At 40.6% G+C, this 27,661-nt stretch overlaps 1 protein-coding gene across 1 annotated transcript in view; it reads left to right on the forward strand.

Annotated features, from left to right (window-relative positions):
* Hibadh (3-hydroxyisobutyrate dehydrogenase) overlaps positions 1 to 27,661 on the forward strand; it is a 93,215-nt gene that overhangs the window by 57,057 nt on the left and 8,497 nt on the right. The window contains exons 5-6 of the mRNA XM_021632803.2: positions 24,494 to 24,627; positions 25,868 to 25,944. Coding sequence (XP_021488478.1) covers positions 24,494 to 24,627; positions 25,868 to 25,944 — 211 coding nt within the window. The remainder of the gene's footprint in view (positions 1 to 24,493; positions 24,628 to 25,867; positions 25,945 to 27,661) is intronic.

Genomic DNA, 27,661 nt, shown 5'->3' on the forward strand with positions numbered 1-27,661 from the left:
TAGATACTTTAAATAAGATGCTGAACTTAGAGAATGTGCACTTTCAAAAATATGTTTCTTTTAATTGTTACAGAAACTCCTACTTAATTAGTTCTTTTCAAACCCTAACTCTGTTGGTTAAGTAGCTTCTTAGCTCTGAGGTAACAGTTTGGCTGGTCATACTCAGGAACAGCAGATATTTATAATAGTAGTTTGCTGTGGGGACTGAGGTAGTTTTGGTTTTTTAAGGTCATCAGTTCTTAGATTAGTCAGGTTGACATTTCTTGATGGTGGGTCGTTGATGCTAGCATTAAACAGTGATTCAGTTGTTACATTAAATCAGCAGGGCAAACCACTGGCACCCACACCCGTGTGCTCTGCAGCAGTGGTGCTTACGGGAAATATGTGTGTGTTTCTTTTGTTTGCGTCTTAGAATTATTAGAGGCTGAGTCACATATTAAAGGATGCTCTAGCCTTACCATTATTTTAGAGAACCAGAATCAATAGCTTGATTGATATGAGGGAATGAAAGTGTGTAATGCTCTTGGTAGCACAGCCCAAGTCTTCTCTTCATGTAGGTAGCCTTTCTGAAACCTTGTCTTAATTAATGAATGTACTTTGGCTGCAAGTAATAAAAGCAAGTATATTTGCAGATCTGTAAATTGTATTTTAACTATTGATGTGAGCACATGGACCCTTTAAATGTGTGTGTTCACTTTAAGAGGGAGAGGGTGGAGGGGAGAGATGGAAAGCTCACATAGACTTCTTAAACAAAATCCTTGTATTAAAACCCTTCTAAGTAAAAGTTTAAAGTCATTAGCTGGATTTTTCTTTAATGCTGGAGATTAAGCCATTAATGTATGTGCCTTTGCTCTACAGAGTTGTGGCCTCCATCTGCTAAGATTGTTTCATGTTTCATAGTTGCTAATCAGTTGCCTTTACAAAGTAAATACCAGTTTACTTTACAAAGTAAATACCAGTTCGGAATGCTGAATCAGAAATATCTGGTATGTTTGAATTGTAAAGTATACTTATAGTGTGTGTGTGTGTGTGTGAGTGAGTGTGTGTACAGCGGATAAAGAGTACTGAGAATACAGTTATATTCATTTTTCCTAGTTAGACAGTAAAGAATTAGAAGTCAGTTGTTATGTTTTAGTAACTGTCTTAAGCATTCACCCCAAGGTACTCATTATAAGTTACTAAATAATGGTGTCATTTGGGCAGAAGCTGTATGTTTTTGGAGGAGTTTATATTGTCATATAGAATGTATTTTAAGAGGAGTATTTCCCCTACAGGGGAAAAAAAAGTGACTTATTTAGGGTAAATAGGTTCTTGGAATGATGCTTTTTTGAGAAGTGGTACAGCATTGGAGAGTTATGGGCCACTAGAGGTCACTGTTTGGTAATCAACTGCTAATGAACCAGAACAGTCAGAGAAGCCAGTGAATTGCAGTGTGGGTTTTTCTAATTATGAATTCATATTTAATCATTCAGTGACAGGTAACTGGAAATTGTTCTGTGTATTTTGCATATGTGGTTATGCTAATACACTGCTACATTTCTCAGCCGTTGGTCCTCCGTCATTAGAGTAGCATATCACCAAAGGCTTTGTTTTCTAATCTTAATTACCTATTGTAAAACATGATTAACTTTGTTAACACTTCCACACCTTATATGGGCCAAACATTCTTTTAAACATAAAGCTTTAGAGTAAATATGAATTACATTTGTGTGGCTAGTGTAATGGTCGATGGATTCCTTCTTAGACTATGTCTCCTGAGCTTTGCTCTTGTTTTCTTTTGCCCTGGCTCTGTTCTATCTTCTTTCTCGCCTGCTTTCTTTTTCTCCTCCTTTGGATTTCTTTTCCACTTAAATGTGCATCTGTTAGGTGGTGACTGTTTTCCCAAGCTTTTAATTCTGGTTGAATGCCTGGGAGAATGCCTTCCGCTATGTCTGTTAAAGGAATCTCAGGGTAGGTGTCATGAGTTGAGCCATCCAGCAGGATAGGATGGGTATGCTTGTCAGCATAGAGCTGCTCTTGTTGCTGAAAGCAGATGGCTCTCTTCAGCCTGTCCAGCCAGGAATCCGTTCAGGAAAAGGCAGATTTTCCCACTCATGATTTCAAAAAGGGTAGACGGGTTGTCCACGAGGAGGCTTCCCAATTGGCTGGGTGCATTCTTGTTTAGCTGGTAGGCTCATCACATTGCTGCACAGACTGGCTTGCCTTGCTGCTTCCACTTTCGCTGCCCCTGAGTTCTGCTGCTCTTGCATTGATACCCCGCCTTCTGAAGGGTTGCTTCATGTGCCTAAGGTCACCTCTGATGCACTGTTCAGAAACCTCTTCTTGACAGCTGTACAGTCTAGGCCAGGCTTTCCAGCCAGGCCTCCAGTCTGCATCTAATTCCTTTCCTGTTGGTATTTCCAGAAGTCATAAGTTACAGCCAAAATGGACCAGTCATGGTTTCTTAAAGTCACCTTATTTATTTAAGAGCATTTAAGGTCTTTCTTTTTGCATTTTTAAATTAGCACTTTAATTTTTCCTTGTTTGTTATCTGTCAATCTTACAAGCCTACCAAAGTGTCCCCCTGCCCTCCGGCAGAGGTGATTGTCCTGGTGAGCTACTTATAGTCCCCCTGTGTGTCCTAATGCCCGTGGTTTTTCCTCAGCTACATTGTGAACCCATCACATAAAATAAAATAATAAATGGAAAGTAAAAGTACTAAAATGTTTTATACAAGACATGTTTGATAGTACCTGATTTTAATCTAAAACATTTAAGTAATTTTGTGTTTATGATGTTAGTGAAGGTTGTTTCCAAAAAAGACAGACCTTTGTCCAATCATTTGAATTTTGTGACATCACATGAGAATAATGGTTGATCTTTGGCTTTGCCCTCTTTAATTATTTGCTGTCTATTTACTGGAAATGCAAACAATTGTGTAGTTTATTTTAAGGAAATTGAGAGTTTAGTTACAAATAAACATTGGCTTATAATGCTCCACATTTCTTACAATTTGGTAATTAAAATATGGAAGATTTGTGGATTTTTAACTCAAACTTGTGCTTTTTAAAATTCTTTTCAAGTACTATTTTCTGTGAGTGAGGAGGGTATATAGATCCCATATTATTACGAAAGGACACATGCATAACACAGTCTCATTTTTCCTTGAAGATCTTACCTTTCCTTTGTATGCCTGAATTGACATACATATATACTTTGTTGCCATAGAAACTGATTTTGTTTGTTTGCTTATAACTCATAGGTAGATATTTGGGATACACCTTTCCTTGTAAACATTGTTTTGAATGTCTTTGTTTCTTCATGAAGTGATTTCTGGTTGGTGGAAGCAGGCCAGGGAGAAATATCTTTGTATTTTAGGTCTTGCTCTCAGGGGTACCCTTGTTAACCTGACCAACCCTGGTCCTTGAACCTCAAGTATGTTTGTGCGTGTCTGACATTGGGCATTTTACGTCTGCTCCTTCCTTCCTTCCTTCCTTCCTTCCTTCCTTCCTTCCTTCCTTCCTTCCTTCCCGTCTTCCTTCCTTCCTTCCTTCCTTCCTCCTTCCCTCCCTCCTTCCTTTCCTCCCTCCCTCCCTCCCAAATCGGGAACTATCTAGTTAGTCTGCCCAGTGAGCCCCTTGGATCTACCTGCCTCTGCCCCTAGTCCTAGGGCCAGAGATGAGCACTGCATGTGTGACTTTTGTGTGGGTGCCGGATATGTAAACTCAGATCCTATGCTTGCACAACAAGCACTTTGCCGGCCGAGCCATTTTCCCGGTCTCCTTAATGTGATGTTGGGTCTGTAGTTTGCTTTGTTCCATCCTAATAGGTCTGTGTTGTTTTGGTTTAGACTATGGATTCTTTGACAGCTTATGCACGTATACAGTGTACCTTGCTCACCTTTAAACCCCAGCTCCCCCACCTTACTTACTCCTGCCTTAGGAGTCAGGTTAGTGCTGCCTTCTACAGTGTTGGCTGATCTTAGTGGCAGCTGATGGTGGCTGCGGTGTGCTTGTGAGGACGACAGCCTTATCTTGTCCTCCGTCTGTTACCTTCTTTCTACCCCCTCTTCCATGCTGTTTTGTTTCTGAACTTGTGATCCTGTTTCCACCTCCTTGCTTGTACCTTCTATGTGCTTCATGAGCCACCAAATCCAGTTCTTTAGTGCATTGCTAGAGATTGATCCCGGACCTTCATGTATGGTAGAGAAAAGCAACCACAGCTTATTTCACCTGGAATTTCCTCCTCTGCACAAGTCACACCCTGTCAGCACACGGCAGTACAACATCAACTTTGATGGTCACATTAATCTGATATTTTCAGTCAAGCTTTTAGTTTTATAACCCATTGTGACATTTCACTTACTTGAATTTTGAACATCTTAACTTTTTAATGACAAATAGTTTTCTTTGCATTCAGGCTTATTTTATAATGTGAGAACTTTTACCTGGATTACAAACTCAACTTGACCTGAACCAGTATTGGGACTTACTTTTGTGTAATCTAAAAACCCAAAAGTGTGTTGTGTATATACAGAAAATATCTGATAAGCAATTGATTTGTAGAAAGTAAATTTTTTTCATGAGATTTTTAAAAACAAATACAAAAAGAACATGAACTTGAAATGATCTTCCAATTCTGAGTATCTGTTGTTGTTTTTTTCTTTTTTTGATTCATTGGAAGTCATCATTAACTTGATTGACTGCTGTGTCTAGTTGAGTGAAATTTCTTGATTTCATTTGAAGCAGTGGCCATAAAAGATGCATTTATTTGTGAAGTTTTAGATTGATGGTCCTAATAGTAAAGATGAAACTTGTTTTATTATCCAAAAGGAAAAATATCCTAGTGTAAAAGTAGGGAGGAGTCAGTCTTTCTTTTGATACCAAAGAACCCATCTTGTTTCTTCACATAGCACAGTACTACTTTTGGCAGTATGCTAGTTTGGGTCAAAAATTTTAGTGTTTAACAACAACAAGCAATAAAAAGACTGGGCATGGTAGTACATACCTTTGGGAGTCAAAGGCAGGTGGGTTTCCACGTTGGAGACCAGGCCAGTTTATATAGAGTTCCAGGCTAGCCAGGGCTGCACAGTGAGACTGTGTCTCAAAGTAAAACAGACAAAGAAAATTAGTGTTGTTTACTTATTTGTTATTATGACTGTATGGTATTTCTAGTAGACTCATGGCATGGCATGCATGTGGAGGTCAGAGGGCAACTTTATTCTCCTTCTGCCTTTATCTGAGTTTGGGGGATTACGCTCAGGCTGTCAGGTGTGCGCAAGCTTACTTCACGGGTGACCAAACTCACTGATCCTCAAAAGAATACTTTTGAAGAAACTTTATTAGCATGTATTAGTTGTATCTAATAGTTTTCACGACTTTAATTTTATTCAACGTGTTTATCTCATGTATGTATGTATATGAGTGTACGTGTGCCACAGCATGTGTGTGGAGGTTAGAGAGGCAACTTGTAGGCGTCACTTCTACCTGCCTTGTGGGTTCAGCTCAGGCCATCAGGCTTGTACAGCTAAGGTATCTTGCTTACCCAGTTATGACATTTTTGTGCATGTGTGTACTGTGTTCTGATCATACTCACCCCCGTTACCCTTTCTGGTTCCCTCTACCATGCATGTGCACACATGAATGTGTGTTGGTGACATAATGATTTTAATTAGGATTGCTTACAAGAGCATGGGTGAGTGGTTAATGCAGGAATGTAAGCTTGCCTACATTTATTCAAATACCCGTTCCCATCAAGCACCCATGTACAGAGTAAATCACCATAAGTTTTGGTGGGCGAGGGCCCATATAGGCAAGCCTAGTGCCTCACACTGTGTGTGGCCTCTACCATTGATCTGTATCCTGAGCCCTATAGATTCCTTGGGGAGCTTTTGAAACAGGAAGTCAGGTAACTGGAGCTGAGCTTCACCTCCTAGTCTTCTTGCTCCACCTCCTCCTGAGTACTGGGGTTACAGGTGTGGACAACCATACTGCACTTCCTAAACATACTTTTAAATGTGTTTCACATTCCTCAGAAGATAAGGGAAATACTCAAGAGATCAAGTAGTTGAATAGTAAAGTGAAGTCAAAATGATGGACAAACACAGGAATTTTAACTGCCATGGAAGCAGTTGCTAGTCCAGGGAGCCAGGGACTTTGGGAATTAATACTCCCGGACAAAGATCACAGGCTAATAGGAACCTAAGCCATGTGATTACACAAACCGAGAAAGCTAACCACTGTGCTCCTTTTAAACAACAACAAAAAAAATTTAGAGGCCAAAACAAACCCAAACAGGCCATTCCCTCAAAGAGAAAGGGTCATCTGGAAATAATTTGCCTACTGCTCAAGGAGGCTAATGAAGAAATTTGTCTGTCTACACCAGCCAAAGTTTGAGAAACTTTATAATAGCTCTGAATTCACAGATACAGAATTTAAATTATTCACTCTATTGGGAAAATAACTAATAAATTTACTTCTAAGTAGAGTTAGTATAGACTGTCACCATAAAAAGAGTAAACATCCGCTCTGCAGAAAATCACCCTCAATCTGAGACTATTAGAATTTACAGATATTAGTATAGTAAATGTAAGTGCTGGGTTAAGAGTAAGTCAGTCACTGGGGTTGGACTCTGACTCTAGAGCTATAAGCCTAAGTAAATCCCTTCTTTTTTAAGTTGCCTTGGTCATAGTGCTTTATCACGCAATAGAAAACTAACCAATACAACACTTAAAGAAGAAAAAGCACCTACATGGGACAGCAGGCTGGAAGCAAGAGCCTGTCTGTCTCATTCCATGCAGCTGTCCCATGTGTGCACCAGCTGATTGATAGGTAATCAAATTCAGCCATTTTAAATGTGGAGACTGACAAATGTGAACAGTTGAATGTGGCTATGCAGCTGCAACCACAGTTAACATACAAACTGTTTCTGCTCCCCAGCAAGTTTGGTTTTATTTCTTTCCTTAGCCACGTATCCAGAATTAATGTCGCATTTCCTAGAATAGAATGTATTTTATAAATATGTATGTGTACATGTCAGGTTTATATACTATGTGGTCTTTTGTGTCTGTAATAAACTTGAAAAGATTAATTGAAGGCAGAGGACAATGGAACACTGTTGTCAAAATACTGAGTTAACTGTCAACTTAGAATTCAGTTCAGCAAAAGTTTCCTTCAAGATGATGGTGAGGTTTCAGTTCTGGTACCGTGGTGTGATCGTACTCATCCTTTTTTCCCCCTGTCCAACATGACTAAAAATCTTGGACAGGATGCATGTAGCCACTGTCTGAGGACCTGAAAAGTAAATGACAGCAGGTAGACTGTCATTTAGGAGAAATGGGACTTCAACACTCCCGGCAGCAGGCTTCCCAGTGGCCCTCAGCCCCCACAGCATGGACCCTGGCTGCACATAAGGCCAGGTAGGATGGCTTTCCAAGAAGAAAAGGTTAGCCACGAGCAAGGAGATTCCTATGAAAGGGGAAGTGGGAAGTAAGTTATGCTCTCCCCACTCCCCATCTCTCCTCACAGCTCTTCCATTAGAATCTTACTCCCGAAGTTTTAGTTTGGTAGTGGCCTTGGCAGCCAAGCAGATCATGAAAATCTGAAGAGGGGGTTCTTTTGCTTCAGAAGAACATGGTCCAGATTGAGGGGGCTATATTGTGGTTTGTTTGTTTGTTTGTTTGTTTGTTTCCTTCCTTCCTTCCTTCCTTCCTTCCTTCCTTCCTTCCTTCCTTCCTTCCTTTCTTTCTTTCTTTCTTTTTTTTTTTTCCTGATTGGCCCCAGGGTCAGCCTTAGCTACCAAAGCACAACATTCTAGTCAAAGGGTTAGGAGGTTGGGGGTAGGCGTTGGAGCATTAAGACTGCAGGAGGCAACACCAACAAAACAAAACACAAGCGAATGCTGTATACAGGCTTCTGGGTCTCTTCCTGGGTCATATAGCAGGACTCTGACCCTCAACAACACACCAAAGGAGACAAAGACTTGTCTCCTGAGTGGTAGACTGTCTTCCGGGTGATCTGCATGTGGGGCAGGTGCTGACAGTACCTTGGAAGATTGTGGGTGCAGGTTGGAGCAAGGACCCTGCCCCTGACCTGGCTGGTGGGCTGATGAAGCATTACCCTACACACCGAGATGCTGTTTTTCATAGAATCTGGGTAAGTTTTAGGGTTTCATAACATGTTATGTTCCAAATGTCATGTTGTCTTAAAAGTTACTTGAACAGAAAGACCAGGAAAAGCTGGTAAATTCCCCAGGGAAAAGACAAGATGCCGACCACAGGATTGCACAGATGTTTCATATCAGGCAGAGGCTTTAAAACAGTTGCCATAACCATGCTTTCAAAAAGTGAGAAGATAGAAAGTCTCAGTACTAAAAAATAGAACCTTTAAAAATAAAGTTTTTAGGGGGCTGGAGAGATGGCTCAGTGGTTAAGAGCACTGTCTGTTCTTCCAAAGGACCTGGGTTCAATTCCCAGCACCCACATGGTGGCTCACAACCATCTGTAATGGAATCTGATTCCCTCTTCTGCTGTGCACCAAAACAGTGTTCGTATACATAAAATAAAGATATCTTTAAAAAAAATAAAATAAAGTTTTTATTTTAAATATTATTGTTGTCTTGGCTTTTTCTGACAGATTTCTTCTGTGTAGCTCAGGCTAGCTTCTGTCTCTTAAATACTGGGATTGCAGGCTTGGGCTACTGTGCCTGGTCTCCCCCATCCCTATATCCACGCTCTGTTCCCTTCCCCTTCCTTTGCTTTCCTTCTGGAGCTTGAGTTACAGGCTGTTGGTTGTGAGCTGCTTGGTGTGGGTGCTGGGAACCAAGCCCGGTCCTCTGGAACAGCAGCGTGCTGTTTAGTTTCTTGTCAGCTTGTCAGCCTATTAGAGATATCTGGGAGGAGAGAACCTCAGCTGAGAAATCCACCTCATTAGATTGGTATGGAGGCATGCCTGGGGGGCATCTTCTTGATTAGTGGTTGATACGGGAGGACCCAGCCCACGGTGGGCAGTGCTGCCCCTGGCCAGGTGGTCCTGGGTGGCGTAAGAGAGCAGGCTGGGGCAAGCAAGAGAGTCAACGGCACTCTTGTGGTCTCTGCTTCCATTCTTGCCTCCAGGTTCCTGCCTCAAGTTCCTGCATTTCCACAGTGATGGACTTGATTGGGATAAATACGTCAAATAAACTTCTTCCTCCTTAAATTAGCCATGGAGTTTATCACAGCAGTACAAAGCAAACCAGGACAAAGAACCAAGTGCTCTTAACCAATCGCTGAGCCATCTCTCTAGTCTTGCTAATTAGACTTGTCCACCTGTATGTGGTTTAAAGCAGTGCACATAAAGACCATACAGAAGGATGACAATTAAAGGAAAGAAACAATACTGCTGAAATACTAATCAACAGAAAAAATGAAGGGGCTGAGATCCTAACTCAGTGGGAGAGCCTGCTTACTGTGCTTACAGTATTCAATTTCTAGCACGGTATTTTTTTTATATATATAATAAAAAGGGCTTAATTTGGTTAGACATGGTTTTTCTGAGACAAAAGTATCCTGTGTGTAGCCCAGGTTGACTTCAAAACCTGCAATCCTCTTGTGACCACTTCCTGAGTGCTAGAATTATAGGCATGTGCCAAGACACCCAGGTAAGAAAGCTTAGGGGATGCCAATTCTACATAATCCTCAAATAACAGTTTTTCTGTGTAGGTACTATGATTTGTGTGTGTCTCCTCCAGAATCCAGGAGCAGAGACTCAGTGGCTAACGTGTTGGTAGTAAGAGATCGCGCCATTAAGAGCTGTGTGGAAGGCTGGGTAGAGAAACAGTTGCCTAGCCTGGGAAGGCCGTGGGGCAAGCCCCTGTTACAAAGGAAAAAGAAGCAACTGGGTCATGAGGGCTCTCTTCCCACTGTGTGCATGGGATTTGGTGACCTCATAAATGACTGTGGTGGAGACAGTTTGTTCTTCTTGCCCTTCTGATGTCATGTGGATATACACTCTTCTGTAGGTAAAAGGCTCTTTTATGTCATCAAGATGTATTCTTTTTAATCCAAGGATTAACCTTTTGTCCCCCTCTTTGATCGTTTAAAGCATTGTAATGGCTTTCTTCCTGACATTACAGTGACTAGAATGTATGAGCATCTTATAAATAGATCATGCATATTTCTGAGACTTTTCTTTCAAAATACCAAATCAAGAATAACTACTTTTTTTTTTACTAAAATTCAATTCATCATTTCTCTGAGTTATTTTCTACATTATTTCTCTTCTGCCTGTGTTTTCTGTCAGTTCCTTAGACTTGATTTATTTAGTGAGTATTATACAAAGAGCTCATGATCCAGAAAAAGTAAACAGGTAAACAACAGAAGTAGAATACTGTGACCGATGGCAGGAGGATAAGTAATATGCATGAGAGCAGTGCACACACACGGGCCTCAAAAGCTCTTTATGGCCCAGAGGAGGGGTCTGCAGAGTGGCACTGGGGCAGAACTTTAAGCTATAGGCACAGTCCGTGCATGCTGAGGCAGCATATTAGGGCCAGAGGACCACTCATGAGAAGACAATCTGATCACTTTTTCCTTTCGGGGAAAAGAAGGAACAATCCAGGCTGGTATATCAGGTCCAGTGAGCAAGATGAATGTAAAGCTAAACCTCAACTAGCCGTGCATGCCCTGTAAGTGAGGCAGAAATACAGGCTTTTTTTTTTTTTTTTTTTTTTTTTTTTGAGGAAAGAAATGGTTGAACAACCCTCATGACAGTGAGTGAGGCTTGAGTTCAAGGGAATGTGTAAGCAGAGAAAGGCAACTAAATGATTACAATATTTTAAGTAAGAGATAAGCAAATCTATACCAGGATAATAACAGAGAATTAGAGAAAAGTATAGTTTTGTTGAAACTATGCTTTGTTCTAAGAACATATAAGAAATGGGATCTAATAATAAAATGAGCAAACCATTATCGTTGTGTACCAAGATAATGTCTCCGTGCGCCAAAAATGGAGTGTAAATACAGTAGAATAAGTGGTACTGAAGCCATCAGGCAGCTGAACTCTGGGTCCAGAATTAGGCAGCAGTGGCTAGGAGTCCTGTTCCTAGAGGGGCAGAAGTACCTCTCCATGTGAATAATGGGATGTGTTGGTTAGTCATAATAGTAATAGTAAATTTTGAAATACATTTTTAGATTTTTTACATTTTTATTTTATGTGTGTTTTGCCTGCATGAATGTATGTGGATCCCAGGCATGCCTGGTGTTGGTGAAGGTCAAAAGAGGGCATTGGATGCCCTGGAACTGGAGTTATAGATGGCTGTGAGTTACAGTGTAGGTAGTGAACCCAGGGCCCTGCAAGAGCAAAGTGCCCTTTATGACTGAGCCATCTCTCCAGCCCCAATAGTGAAACCTTTTAGAAAATAAAAATAAGTTAGAAAGCTTCTCTCAGCCTTTTGAAAAACTTAGGGTGTATATTTCAAATGAATATAAGTTCATGTTATTACCTATCTGTTTGTTTAACATAATATGTGTTTCACTACAAAACCTTTAAGGAACTTTTTGTTTTGGGGGGTGTTCATGTTAGGACGTTACTGGGGTAGCTCTCAAGTTGAAAGGAACCAGGTTTTCAGTCCTGGGAATATTTCTGCCTCCTTTTCCCTTGCTGCAGAAATCGTTTGGTTTTATTGCCATGCAGATGGGGTGCTCTTTCCATGTTTGCTGGTTTGTATGTTTTGGATTTGTTATCAGAAGGAGGAGGTAGGGAAACTGTCCCGGTCAGAAACAAAACAACTGTAAATTTTCCTCTGTAAATCCCCATCAGTGTTCTATAGAACTAGTGATCTGAGGCGCCAATCTTAGGAAAGGCTGCTCTACAGCTCCTAGCACATGTAGGCAAGGTGATAGCTGATGTGAGTGGAAGTGCCTGAAGAAGAACCCGTATGGGGTGTGACTGAAGGAGAAGACGGAGGGTGAACGTTGGAAAAGCTGAATTGTGCCAGTGAGGCCAGCAATAAGAAACATGTTGCAGGCTGCTCTTGACTATGCTTGTAGTCAAGAGTTAGGTCGTGTTAACGGGTGACAAGCTGAAAGGCTATTTTCATTTCCCGTGGCAGGTTGTTACACATGGCTTTGCTTTAAAGAAAGCAAGACAAGAAATATAACTCTGCTACAATTCTCACAAAACCAGATGGAGAGTTCTCCTCACTTAATACTATCAGCACTCAAGTAACTAGCTGCCTTCATCTTATCCCTGGTCCCACTGCATACTGTAAATGTATTTACTCCAAGGTTTTAGTACTTGAAGTTGACTACAAATACAGTCTTTTTTTGTTTGTTTGTTTGTTTCTTGATGCTTGTCATAGGAATGTTTTTCTATTCAATAAAGATATTACCAAGTGGGTGCAAACTTCAAATAGTAATGTGTTCTCTCCCTCATGTAAATATGGTTGCTATCCTTCTTGAGGTTGCCATGTATCATCAAAAATGATTGCAGAATGAGACACGGTGGTTGAGGAGTTAGCAAGAATAATGGAAGGGATCTCCAGCATCTCATAAGCAGCTGCTTCTTCAGCTTGGCTGTGTACCTCGAAATCTCCGAGGTGAGATTCTCAAAGGATTTACAAGTGGGGCTGGGAAATGAGCTCCTGGTTACCCAGGAGTGACCATATCTACATAGCATTCTCTTCGTTTCTTGTGATCCCTTTACTCCCATTGCTGTTAGGTCATTGCCTTTTGCTTATTCCTCATCCTCATCCTCATCCTCATCCTCATCCTCACTTGTCAGCTGTTGCATTCCCCTTCCTTTAGAGTTACAATGCGCGTTCTTCAGAAAGTTGAGGAAACATGGTTACCTTTTTTTTTTTTTTTTTAGCAGGATGGGGTGGGGTCCAGGCACGTAGACTATGGCAGTAATTGGATTGCCCAGAATTTTATTATTAGCATTTTAAAATTTGATTATTGATGCTGAATGAGAAGAAAGCATATGATTTTTTTTTTAGGAATATAGCTAATTCCCATCATAGAAGGATAAATTCCTAAAAAAAAAAACTTTTTTAAAGGGTAAAATAAAAGTACACTAAAGTTACAAGCTACTTAATACAAGATTTATTTTGATTTTAAGTTATTTTTAAAGCTGAAAGATACGATAGTTAGAGGATGAGTTTTTGATTTTACAGTATTAGAGTGTACTATACCATGCCCTACCCCCAAGACAGAGTTGTAAAACTCAGTGTCCTCCAAAGGTACCGCCCTGGAGCTTTGTAGGCTTGGGATGTGTGTGGCTTTCAGGAGCCTGGAGTTTCCCTGCAATTCAGCACTGAGCTCCATCCCAGTCAGGGCAGATGTCAGAGAATTGTTCTTTTAAGTGATTTTCAAAATGTAGGTAAATCATTTTATGCTTTGATTACCCACCCGTGAAACCTCACTCTGCAATTCTGTCTGGCTTTCTGTACCACACTGGTCCTTCTCAAGCCAGGCTAGCACCACACAGAATATTCTGTTGCTCTTTCAGCATAAGCAGGGCTATTGTGATATTTATCTGAATTCAAACAAGGCTAATTAAAAGAGCTGCTGACAGTTGTTGTGATCTGACTTTGACTGCAGCTTGATGGTCATTATGGGTAAATAATGAACCAGGTCTGCAAATGTAGCAGCTGCCAACTTGGGATAGAAGAACGGCTATTGCTTCCAATTTAAGGATCTATCGACCGCTTCTCTTCTCCCTGCAGATCTTCTGCAGAAAACAAATGTTTTCTGCTGCTGTGTATTGTGGTTTCAGCTGTTTCAGATATAGCCTATAATTTCCTTCTTTAATATTTAACTTAGGACATTATTAGCTTTCAGAGTTAACAACTTTTCTGTGTAAAAGAAGTTTGGCTTTGTCCTTGTGACTGCTGTAACTAGCTAACCAGCTGTAGCCATTTATATGCATTTAATTTGTATAATATGCAATAAATAGTCTAAAGCAGCAAGGTATGAATTACAGCAATGTCTCAGAATCCTTCATGGATAGAGGTTAGCACAATGCCCATTGCTTTTGTTTTCATAAAAATGGACAGTTCTTGCCAGATCTCAGTTTTAGGTTTTGTTCACTTCTTCAGCAGCTTTGAAATATCTTGGTGCACGTTGTATTTATCAATTCAGAATAGATGCAGTAGCTTTCCTTAAAATGCAATAGTGAATTTATTGTCGCTCCATCATGAGCTTCTCCTTGTCCTATTAGTAAGTAGGAAGAGGTGCATTAAAGGTAGGTGCGAGAGCAAATTGCATTCCTAGATTAATGTACTTCCCCGAAGCTTTCCTGCACTTCAGACTGCAGCTTCTGGATCTAATAGTTACATTCTAGAATTTAATACAGGCCAGTGCTGTTATTACTCAGTGGCTGTGGAAAAGCCTGTCTGCGTTATGTAAAGTCTGAGCATATAGCAGTGCTTTGTGCCTAATGTGGAGAGCTTCAAGATCTTCCTGGGAGGAAATGATCTCAACATGCCCCTGAAAGAGAAATCTTACTTTGAAAAATAATGATGAAAAATTACTTCTTTTGCCATGTATTTGTCTTTGTTTATTTCAGGAAAGGCTAACTAAACTTTGTTTATCAGACTCCAGAGTAGTGCTGTGAGTGTTTTTGCTTTCTTGTTTCCAGCTTGGATTATGGCAGAAGTAATGTTAACAAGGGGTTATGTTATGCTGGCTTATGTTAAACCAGATCACCCCTAACATGTGCGGAGCCATTCATCTGTGTCACCAAAACCCAGGAGAACATCTGACATGGGCTCTGAAACAGAAACAGTGATCACTTACAAATCAAACATGGCACGCTCTAAACTGATTGTGCACGGCAATCTTTTCTAGAAAGGACAACTAATTGAACATGATAAAGTGTAAAGTTAATTAACACCCTTAAATTTGTTGATTACTTTCACGGGATTATATTGTTCGTTGAGTAGCAGCTTTCTGTCCCAGCTGTCGCCTTTTTTCAGCGAATGAGGCTGGTAAACAATAGAGACACCATAACAAGTCGTAAATGGTCCCTGTGACAGCAGCCCCTTGTGTGGCTGCATCTGTAGAAAATGATTAGAACAATTGCATTTTAAAGACAGCTCACATTGCAGCCCAAGTCCCATTGGCCCTCTTCTTGATCTCTTTTGATGGCAGACTGGTTAAAACATTTAAGTTCTTTTGAGTAAATGAGGTGATTTACTGTGTTTTTCTTGAGTGCTTTGGCAGCTCAGCTTTAAAGTGTTAAAAGCAGATATAGCAGGAATTTTCACTTTCTGTCTCTCCTTCTCTGGGTTTGAAGGCCGCTTTCCGATAGGCATGGGTGAAATGAGCTCATTTGTGATTCCTAAGAGGTTATTTTAGGTTACCCATACTTGCTTCAGCTTTTTTTAGAAAGGCCAATTTCCAAATTTCAGCTCTTTACTACTCTTAGGCCAGAGACTTTGATGTGCTTAGGCTGAATAGATTTACTTACTACATTTACGTTTTACGACAATTGTGGTTTACTATATAAAATACCTTTTCTTTCTATTTTTTGGTGCTTCCCCATAAGTAAGGCACCTTTTAGAGTCTAAAATTTAGATGGAGGAACCAAGGTTTAATGGTACTAGGCTTTATCCAAGTAGTGTGATTTGAGTGGTGGTTGCACCTAGACCACTTAATTTGTTTTGTTTTGTTTTTTTAATTTGTAACTCTTTATAATAATGACTGTGTACACACGCATTCACTCACGAACACACCCACACACCCATGCAGGCATGCACACACTTGAATTTATTTAGATGGCAATATGTGTAATGCTAGTGATGCATACAGAGAATCACATTGCTCCAAAATTTGTCCGTATGTTGGTTTGGTGGTGTGTATATGTTGTGGACAGCTAGCTGGAGCTTTACCTCACCCATATTCAAAGAGCTCATGCCCTTTGATATAGGTCATAAAGGTCTTATCAAGACACAGCAGAAGAAAATCGTGGGTTTGAGTGCTCTTTACCAGTGCTCCTCCGAATGCCACCAGAACAGAAAAAGCCAAAACTGGGAGGCGCTCTGCCATGAGTTGCAGGCTTGGAGATGAGCTTGTAGGGCAGGGAGGGACAGGAAGGTACTCTCATGTGCAGGAGCAGTGTGGATGCAGAAACCAATAGTTGTTGTTGTGCACAATGAGGGAGTTTCTGTTTCAGGGATAGAAATACTTAGCATTCATTGACAAGAAAGGTGAAGTTTTAAAAATTAGAAGTGATTTAAGGAGAGAGAAGAAAAAAAACCCACTGCTTCCTACAACTGTAAGACCAAAGGAAAGTAACACTTAAGAGTCTGTCCTTTGCTGAGTCAGACATACAAGTTCTTCAGAAAAAGTAACGTTGACTTAGTGGCGGACTTAGGGGACTCTCTAAGGCCTGCTTAGTAATAGTGAGTGATGTCGGCAGCTGAGTGCACTCATGGAAGGCATCGTCCAGACATGAGCCTGTGCTGGTTCTGAAACAGAAGTGCCCCAAGATTGGGAGAGAGCATAGTATTAGAACAAGATGGTTTATGTTTAGTTTTACTGTTTTACACGCGTAAAGCCAAGTCAGTCAGAAGGGAAGAACCGAGTTAGTTCACTTTGAGTAAACAATTCTTTAGCATAATGATATGAAGAACATTATTCATTATTTCATTTTCCATATTCTATATAAAGTACTAAGTGAGCATTGAAGGAAAAAAGGATGTAAACTTAAAACATGTAACTCAGTTCAAGAAAAAAACTTATTTTTTGAGGTTGTTTTATTCTTCTCCAAATGACATCTACACTTTGAAGATAACTTTATTTTATTGTGAAATCTTCAGGTTTTGTTTTGTATTTGTTAGTTGGGAGCTGCCCTTTTCTCCATTAGATCTTTGCATGTGTGTGTGCGTATTTGAATGTGTGTGTTCAGACATGCATTCAGGTGCCAGCATTGGTGTCACGTCCTCACAGCTCTCTGCTCTGTTCATTGAGGAAGGGCCTCCACTGAGCAGAGGGAGCGTTCTCTAGTATGGCTAGCCTAGCCAGCTTGCTCCTGAGATCCCCGTCTCTTCTTCTGGAGGGCTAGGAGTACAGGTGGCGGCCACCCCTGCCTGGCTTTCCCATGTGCCCTGGGACCCGAACACTGATCCTGACCTGATGTTTACACAGCAACACCTTTATCACTGAGCTGAACCCCTAACCTTTTAGTTGATTCTTAAACGACAAAAATAGTACACTACGTATCATGAGTGCTGTAATGTTTAAGATGTGTGCACTTTGTAGAACGGCTAAGTCACACTGCGTAGCATGCAGTTCTTTGCACACTTGGTTTTAGTTATGGAGCGCTTGAAATCTACACTCAGCAATCGGCAGAAATGCAAGTCATTGTTACTAATGGCAGGGTACTTTTTTTAAATTTTATTTTATTTTATTAATTACACTTTGTTCATTTTGTATCCCCTCATAAGCCCCTTCCTCCTCCCCTTCCAGTTCCACCCTACCCCCCCTTTCTTCACGCATGCCCCTCCCCAAGTCCACTGATAGGGGAGGTCCCCCTCTCCTTCCTTCTGATCTTAGTCTATCAGATCTCATCAGGAGTGGCTGCACTGTCATCTTCTGTGGCCTGGTAAGGCTGCTCCCCCCTCAGGGGAAGGTTATCAAAGAGCAGGCCAATCAGATTATGTCAGAGGCAGTTCCTCCTCCCATTACTATGGAACCCACTTGGACACTGAACTATGGCAGGGTACTTATCACATCACACAGTGGGCTTCTGAACTTCGCCCTCCCTATCCTTGGCTTTCTGCTTTCTAAACATATTGCTCTGATAAGCAGTTAGAAAGCTCTGGAGAGAGGCAGGAGCTTTGTGCGGTTAGAGAACAAGTGGAGTTGTGAGCACTTAGGGACGTCCCACATTGTCTGCTCATGGTTGCCTACTGTTTGAAGCAGATTTGCAAGCGCACTGGAGTATGGGACGCCATGTGACCACATTCCAGGTGCCTGCCTGGAGAAGACTTTCTGTTTGCGGTTTTGCCTTTTCAACAATAGAAGTTAAAAAAATGGCAGGAAAGAGGGAACCAGAACTTGGTGGTGATCGCTGTCTGTCATCTGGCCCTGGTAGCATATGATGCTATTTTTAGCACACTGCTGGTACACGTCTTTCCTCTGTAGTTATTATTTAGGCCTTTAAAATTTTCTCTTGAGTTTATAATGTAATTGTATTATTTCCCGCTTTACTTTTTTCCTTCCAAACCATCCCAAACCCATCTTAGCTCTCTTTCAAATTCACAGCCTCTTTTTTTTCATTTCTTGTTGTTACACAGATACATTTCCATAAATGTATAAATACAGTGTATGCACCGTGTGTATGTTACTTGTATGTATGTTTTTAGGGCTGACCATTTGGTATTGGATAACCAGTTGGTGTGCCCTTCCCCGGGAAAGACTATTTCTCCCTCTCTGAGCATTTTTTAAACTAGCTGCTCTCTTTGAAGAATTGGCCTCCCGAGTGTTCCCTCATTTATGTTGGCATGTTTGTTGGGGTCATCAGTTCATCTCATGTTTAGGCAGTCATGTTGGTCAGACCTTTCAGGTATAGTTTCTGATACTCCTAGGAGACACAATCTCACAGCAAACACCCTGTTCCTCTGGCTCCTGGAGTCCTTCTGCTCCTTTTCCGCAATAGTCCCGCAGCCTTAGATGTGGGAGTTATATGTAGGTGTATTCTTGGGGGCTGGAGGGTAAAGATAGAGCTCTGTATCTCTCGGGACCTTATGTCTTAAAAATCTCCTGGAATATTCATATTTCAAATGTTCTCAGATGCCAGGAAACAGTTCTTGATTTTTTTATTTGGTAAACATTTTCTCATTGAACCTTTACACCTAGCACAATTAAATCACTGAATAGATAACTTGTTGGTTATATTTTTCTTCTTTGAATCTATGCACTTTTATACTTCTCTAACTTGCATATAATTGGTTTTTGTTGTTGTGGGATTGTGTGGATTTTCTTGACCCTGTCTTCCTACCACCACCAATGGATCTCATCCTCCTTGAACAATAAAAGCTGTTTCTTAATACCAGGTTGAAAACTGCTAAATGATGGGTCTCCAGTTGCTGGATTTGTGTGTGTGTCAACTGTAAGACTCTGTTCTTAAAATGGGAAATCTTTGATTAGGCATAAGATATTTCTTTCCACACTGCCAAAACATGTGATAGATGTCTGTGGCTTTTAAGAGCAGACTATTTATGCCTATTTTGAGTGGTTTGGACACTTGCATTTGTTTGTACAAGTGAGTTCGTTTTTATTCTAGTGTTATGGAAGAGAATCTCGAAAGACATTATGATAAGAAATGGCTAGGAAAGCTCTAAAGGCAGCTTCAAGGGTTTGAGCTTGGTAGACTTAGTTAATAATTTAGTTAATACAGGTATGTAAGAAAACTTAATCCCCTTTTCTACACTCATTCTTAGCTAGAAGGCTAAGAAGCAATAAAGGGAGTATTGTGGGTCTGGACTTAATCACCTGGAGGACACTTTTTTTTAAAAATTTACTTACTTACTTACTTTTGAAACAGGGCTTCTCTATGTAGTCCTGGCTGTCCTGGAACTCACTTTATAGAGCAGGCTGGCCTTGAACTCTGATATTCTCCTGCCTCTGACTCCCAAGTGCTGGGATTAAAGGTATGCACAGTATTATATGCTAAATGGTTTGACTTAGCCATTCTGCAAAGTATAAATATCTTAAAATATTATATCATACATCATAAGTAGTATACTATTTTTATATTTTATCAAGATCAACTTTTCATTTTTCTAATATGGAACTATTATACAGAGTCAGATGTTCCTCAGTTTTGTGTTACCATTGTATATGTTTAAATGTGGATTCGTGTGAATTTGAAAATCCCAAATGATCGTAGAATTTCAAAGCTTATGCTCTCTGGGAGCAGGCAGCACTTAATGACACTTAATGGTGAGAAAGGTTTGCGACCCACAGCACCGCTGACTATTTCCATGAGAATGGTCTCATCCAGTACTGCATCTCAGTGTTCTTTCCCTTTGCCTCTTGTCTTAGTCCCCTTTGTGATGCCTCAGCAGCCCTGTGGATGTAGTTCAGTTGGTAGAGTGCTTGCCTAATATGCTCAAGGCCCTGGATGATGCCTAGCAACCACCACCACTGCTCCCCAAGAATAAAAGAGAGACTAATTAATTCACAAGGAACAGAAACATTTCTTATGGTTCTGAAGGTTGGGAAGTCCAAAATAAAGGGCTGTCATTGTTAAGGGCCATCATGGCATGGAACAGAAGGATGGGGGTTGAGCATGAGAGAGGCCAAACTTGAACTTTCATAAGAAACCCATGCCTTTGAAGTTGCATGAGTCCATGCATGATGGAGCCTTCATGTTCTAATTACCTTTCATTGGGTCTCACTGCTAAACACTATTGTCTTGGGTATGACTTACTTTTTAGAGTATACATTTAGGCCATTTAACAAGTGATAAGTCTGGCTTCACTGAAGAGGCACATTTTGAGCAAAGTTCTCCATTATTGGAAAAGTAGTCATAAATAGGTTAGAGACGAATGTGTTAGAAAGAAAAGAATAAGAAGTGCAAGGCTTTGAGATGATAAGAAGACATGCCTGATCTGTTTCTGGGACAGCCAAAGACCAGAGGGACTGCAAAGCATGAGTGACAGAAAGATGGGTATAAAATAAGACAGGAGAGGAAGCCAAGGGCTTTATTAAAAGAGGGTCCTTAGGGCTCTGTCTGACTTTGGATTTTTTTGTTGAGCATGATGGCAAGTTTTGGGATGGTTGAGAGTATGAGCTAGAGTTGTTTCAGAGGGTTCCTCTGGCTGTTGTGTTGAGAATAGATGTTGGAGTTCAGGGCAGAAGGGAGAACAAGTGGGGAGAGGGGGAAGAATGCTGTTGCCATAGTTCATGCTCAGACCAGGGTTGTAGAAAAGAAGTGGCCAGGTCACAGGTGCATAACTTCTTCAAAGCAAGGATCTGTGTGATTGAGCCCTTACCCTACAGCTATCCACAGAATTGACACTCACTGAGTTCCCAGTAGGTTATGTTGAATGTATAAGCAAATGCAGATTTCCCTTCTCTTTCCAAAAAATACACTCAGCTGTCACTGATTTTTCCAAGAGTTTTTCATAGTGATTTTTTTTTCTCTCCCCACTCTTTTTCTTTTTTGAGACAGGCTCTCATTGTGCTGTTTAAATTGGTCAGAATTCATGGTTTTGCTACCTTAGCCTTCCGAGTTCTGGCGCACCAGCTTACAATGATGTAATCTTTTTGGGGGGCAGGGGTTGGTTTTTAGAGATAGGGTTTCTCTGTGTTAGCTTGCCTGACCTGGACTCACTTTGTAGACTCACAGAGATCTGCCTGCCTCTGACTCCCAGAGTTCTGGGATTACTGGCATGTGATACCACACCTAGCACAGTAATATAATATTAACATCAACCAGACATGGACTTCTACAGAGTATCCTAACCTGGGCCAGCCTACTTCTCTTGTTTATGGGGTCAGCCCACAGCCACTGATATTTAGCAAGCAAGGCTAAAACTATCCTAGAAAAGACAGGGACTTAGATAACCAGATAGGAAAGTACCTCCTTCACAAACTCAAAAAGCCCTTCTATTTAAGTGGTATGCACAGCCACTCTGTAAAGAAGTATTAATGCCTTTCCCATTGTATTCACTGGCTTGGAGTTATTTCTTTATAACCACACAGCCAGCAAGTATCACCCTCAGAGCCAGTTATTACATCTCTAGAGCCTTTATCCTTTCAACCATGCTTATTGATTTATTTTCCAAACAGTCATCTATTGAATATATCATGCACTGTGCAACATAATAGGAATACTGACATAAGCAAGACCCCATGCTGACCTTGTAGGAAAAATCAGATAAAGAAAATCAAAGATGTTAATAATATATGGTAAACACTACAATAGAACTAAAACTGTATGTTTGGTTTTGTGCATACTCTTATTAAAATATAAACTAAGATACAGGCTTAAGATATGAAGTGGTGGGGGTTGGGCAGTGTTTCAGATTTAGGACTTTTTCACGCTGGAATATTTGAATATATTTAAGGAAATATCTTGAGGTTGAAACCCAAATTTAAACACGGGATTCATTTCTGTCTTGTCTATACCTTATATTCATAGACTGAAGGCAAGTTTATGTAGAATTCTTGTGTGCCTGCATTTTGACTGCATCCTGCTACCTAAGGATAGATGCTCAGTTTTCTGCTGTGGCTTCATGTTGGTATTCAAAAAGGGTTGGATTTAAAGGAGAAACGTCAGATTTTAGATTGTTGAATTAAGAATGGCCAATATCAGGCAGCAGTGGTACACACCTTTAAGCCCAGTAAATCAGGAGGCAGAAGCAGATGGATCTCTGCGTCTGAGGTCAGCCTGACTTGCAGAGTTGTAGGGCAGGCAGGACGACACAGAGAAACCCTGTCTTGAAAAACAAGACAAAAAGAATGGTCACCTTGTAAGTGTTTCTCCAGGTACTAGCACCTGAGCATGTATTAGTTTTGAGTTGTCTTATTTTAGAAAATGGGCTTGAATTAAAATGGCAGGGCAAGGCAACACATTTACTGCTTATTGTTGGCAGACATGAGAACCTAGGCAGTGTCTTCTGATGTCTGTAAGAGGTCTTTCGACACTTGAGTTCCAGCTTTCCAGATATCTTTCCCATTTGTCCACAGTGGCCACGTTTCTTTTTAGGATAGGTTAGGCATTAGTTCTACCCTTGGGAGGAGGCTTGAAACTGTTAAAGGAATGTGTAGGATGGTAGAATTTGATCCCCCAGATTGCCAAACCTTTCATAATTACTCAGTTTAATCAGACCCTGGGTTGGGATGTAGGTTGTGAGAAGGTCAGAAATAAACACCACATCACATTGAGAGAAAGTGGTACTGCCGTGAACTTCTGAATCAATGATAAATTATTCTCTCTTGTGAGCTTTTCTTGCTTAAGTAACTTATTTCTTCTTTTTGAAATATGTGTTTGAACAAGTGAGAAAGTGCACCTGTCAAAAGATTAACCAGCTGAGAGCCATTGTCAGCATTAATTTTCCTTCAGTAAATGGCTCTCTGAAGCTATTTAGCAGTCTTTAATCTAGATACAGAGTTGCTGGACTTATCATGGATAGTGCTGGATTTGTTTGTAAGCTTTGACTTAAATCGTCTAATTTCTCCACGTTAGAGAAACAGGATTAGGAGGCAGGGTGGTTATGTGGTTTGAATAAAAATGGATAATGAAATTGACTAAAATAATTGTAAAACATTAATGGTTTACCATGTTGGTGAAGTAAATCAGAAACCAGTAAAATGACAGTCACTTCATTGTCATTATCAAAATGTTAAAATAATTATCTTTTTGTGCATAATCCTTTCCAAAATGTATCTAATGCTACTATGAAATGATGCAGTTTAAGTTCCTGTGAGTATTGTATGCTTCCATATGGAGGGAATGCACTCCCAAGATTGTTTAGCTTACATCACGCTGACTTCCACTTTTAGTAGATGGTTAAAAATAATAATGAACCAGGAAAGAGAATGCTGCTTGATTTGGCAATAGCAAAATATTGACAATTTAGTTCAATTTTAACATTTAAAAACTGTATTTCATTGAATGAGTTAAACTGAAAAGCTGGCCATCACTCATACTCTCTGCTCTAATGGCCGGTTCTAATTGTGGCAAAGCTATAGCTTCCTATTTGTAGTTGCAAGTAAGATGTAAAGAATTACAAAAACAGAAGTTGCACTAGTATAGCTTGTCCAGATATTTACTTGTTTTGAACAGGAAATCTAACTTGAAAAGTATAAAAAAGTCTTCTCAATATTAAACACAAATTTTTAGATTTTATTTCATAGTTAATTAAAAAGTTATAGGAAAGTGGCCCTTTTCCCTGTCTGAAGAAAGACAAGCCTAAATTAGAAGTTGTTTCACTGATCATTTCAACCAGAGACAGTTGATGATGTCTGCTCAAAGCCACTTCTTCAAGTAGTAAAAGTGTGCTAAAGTTTGTTCCTTGCCTCTGCTCGTATCACTAGGGACAAGTTGCCTCACAGATGGGAAGGGAGGGAAGAGAACGATGAGAGCCTCAGATGATACTGGACAGTACATGGGAGCGTTCTCTAGATAAGCAACTACGTCTCCCTTCAAAGAGCCTTGCTGCTGGAATGCCCGCTTGTGGCCCGAGTCGCTCTCTAGATCTCATCAGTTGTGAGGTTTGGAGCTTATGAGCCGCACACCTCACGTGCTGTCTTTAGAGCAGGCTCCTCTGCATGCCGCGCTGCTGGTCAAGCCCCAGTAAGCTTAAGTGTGGGTGGAGGCTATGTATGTCTTTGGGGTTTATGTTAACCTGCATGATGCTTGGTTACTGGAACATTCCTATGGAGATCTGGAGAATCGTACACATGCCTGGCAGAAATACATTTTTAAGGCAAGGGATTTAAATTTGGCTTTTAGGTTTGTCTCTCACTTTGGTATATTACTTGAGTGGTTTTGCTTCAATCTCTTTTCCCCAAATGACTCAGGTGTAGGAGCTGCTCGGTCTGGAAACCTTACGTTCATGGTGGGAGGAGTCGAAGACGAGTTTGCTGCTGCCCAGGAGCTGCTGAGGTGCATGGGCTCCAATGTGGTGTACTGTGGAGCTGTTGGGAGTGGACAGGTAACATTGCCGCATGAGTAACATGGCTCGATGTGAAATGTCCTTTCCTTTTCTGACAGCATTCTTGCTGCTCTTTATGTGGTTCCTGCTGAGGAGTCCCTTCTTGGATTTTAAGTTACGTTAGTACCAGTTAGTTTTTCATCATTGTTATAAGATCTGGGCAGACATCAACACTATGAGAAGTAACCTGTGCACTTTAATATTTTTGAGAAATATGAGATGACAGACAGCATGAACTCTGAATTGAACTGCTGTCCCTGTCCTGCTCCTAACACGTGCTCACGTTCTATTCTTCCTTGTAATGCTTTCGCCTGGTCCCTAAGGCTAGAGACTTTCCTGTTAGGTATCCTTATTGAGCTGAATTTATACTATTCTCAAAGCTGCATGAGAATAGCGGCTCCTGTTGTTGATCATCTTGCTCATTCCACATGTTACCTGGGTCTAATCTTCAGCTATATCATACGTAGTTTGCTGCTCAGAGGGCCAGTAGACCCCTATTTTCTACTGTGTTCCATTTTAACTTCCTTGACAGTCTTAACTATCAAATTTCTCCACATTCCCTAAAACACATATATAACTAATGTTCTTCTAATCCTAGGCTCATCCCATGCCACTCTGTTTAATCCTCTTATATGTTTACCATCTACCCTGATGTCCATTTTTCTTTTTTTGGCCTATTTACAGTCTGTCTTGACCTTGAGAGAGATGATTTCTGGTTCCACCTCCTCTGTGGCCTGTTTTTAGTGGAGAGATGACCAGTGCTGAGCTCTGAGATGGAGTCAGTTGTCTCTGCCCCACTCCTAACACGTGCTCACAATCGCCCGTTCTCCCAGAACCCTGCTGGCCCCTCTACCGTGTACCTTTACCGTTTATTGCTCTTGTTGGCTCATCTGCTCCCTTCCATGGCACATCATTCCCATTTCCAAAGGAGAATGCGCACCCATCCCTTAGGCAGCAGCGGTGCCACACGGCTCAGCCGTCCTTAGAGTGCTGAGGCCACCGCGGAGCGCCACTTAGTACCAGTGGAAGAGACTCCAGGTTCCCCTGAGGACGGTGTGTAAGGCTCGGAGGGGAGGAGACTGTACCCCATTCCCTTGCCCACTGGAGAGAATCCACAGATGACTGTTTCCTTGTTTGTTTGTTTGTTTGTTTCAAGAGAGAACCCTGTGGAATCAAGTAAAAAGTTTTCTAGAAGTTAGAACTTGAAAATAAAGATATTTAATATGCATTGTTTTTTCAGTCCGCAAAGATCTGCAACAACATGCTGTTGGCTATAAGTATGATTGGAACTGCTGAAGCTATGAATCTTGGAATCAGGTTTGTTGAAGAAAACATTTTTATATACTAACAATTTTCATTGTCTTTCCTGTTTTATTTTTTTCTTGTTGTTAAAAAAGTGATGTTCATGGGAGTGAATGAGTTGGTTCAGAGCATGTTGAAAGTGCTTCATTATTGAATTTTAATAGACTCTGCTTATTGGACAAGCAATAGGACCCTAGGGAACATCAGCACTCTTTGCCACAGCCATAAAATGTATTGCACTGCGCGCTGAAGTTATGCTATGCTTTTGATGTGGGAGCTCCATATCTTCTATTACACTGAAATGCAGAAACTATAACATTCAAACATGTTGGCATTGTTAGGACGAATTTGAATGAAACATGCTTCTAATGTGTAGTGACTTCAAGTGTGAATGCCACCCTGAAACTAGTTTCAGTTCTATTTCTCAGAATCTTCACAGCAGGGTTCTTTGGTCTGTTGTCAGGACAGCCAGGCCTCTATTCCTAAAGTTGCAGCCCGTGTACATAACTTTCGTTTTAACTCACTTGATTATTCTACATTAAGATGTATCTTCTACAAATACAGCGAGTCAAAAATTCTGTTTTTCTTTCCAGTAATCATTCTCTAGAATGGTTAAGGTTAATACCTTAATTGTAGCCTTTAATCTTTTACATTGAGAATGCTACATATGATTAATCACCTAATTAATATTTTTACTGTTCTGTATTTATGAATATAATAGGTACACATTTTTATTTTAGAGAACTGCCTAATGTGTGCAAGTTGCTTTATTCATAGCTTTTCCTCATCTCCCTGGGCTGCTTTTCAGATATGGTACAAAGTAAAGGAGCAGCTTGGACCACAGCTTTTGATAAAAGCAATAAAAAGAGCCAAGGTGCTTCAGATATTTTTTAAAACATGGTAATGGATTCACATTTCCTCTTAATTACCATATCAAGATGCTGTTGTTTTATTGAATTGCCCGTCTCAGATGTTAAACTATCTTGACCTATTAAGTTGTCATGTTGTAATTGAGATAAAAGAGGAATTTGCTTTGCATCAGCGCTAATTGGTTTATCAATATCTCATACCATTTACATTTTAGAACCAAGTGTCTATAAGATGGTCAGGCACGTCTGTACAAAGCCTTAATAAAACTGCTGTGCACGGGAGCCCTTCAGAGCATCATCTGTGCCATGGCCAGTTTCAGGGTATAGGGACTTACCGTACTGAAAACCATGTTACTAGCTCATTTATTTTCACATCCATTTTCTAGATCAGTTTCATGGAAGAGGAAAACAAAACTTTCCAGAACTCGCGTTACATGTAAAGTTAATTGTTGCTAGCAACAGAATTAATATCCATATAAATTTATATGCATTTTTATTTTTCTGTGAATACAGGACTACAGCATAAAAGTAAAACCTTGGGTGAAGCTAGGTCACATCTAGATTCCTGACATGTCCTTCACACTGGCTTGTTCTTTACTCTTAACACAGCCTTCACTGGCGCAAGATGCTCCTTAGGCACAGTGAGGTGTCTTTCAGCATTTCTTGAATCATTTTTCTGCAACACTCTAAGCAGAGCTTTGGTTGGATGTGCTGGTGCACACCTTTAGTTCCAGAACTTGGGAGGCAGCAACAGGCAGATCTCCCTGTGTGTTCGAGGCCAGCCTAGTCTAGGCTAATCACAGTTGCATGATGAAACCCTGTCTAAATAAACAGACAAGCAAATAGATAAATAAAACAAAGCT

Source organism: Meriones unguiculatus, chromosome 3 (assembly GCF_030254825.1).
Source record: "Meriones unguiculatus strain TT.TT164.6M chromosome 3, Bangor_MerUng_6.1, whole genome shotgun sequence".
Classification (NCBI taxonomy): Eukaryota; Metazoa; Chordata; class Mammalia; order Rodentia; family Muridae; genus Meriones; species Meriones unguiculatus.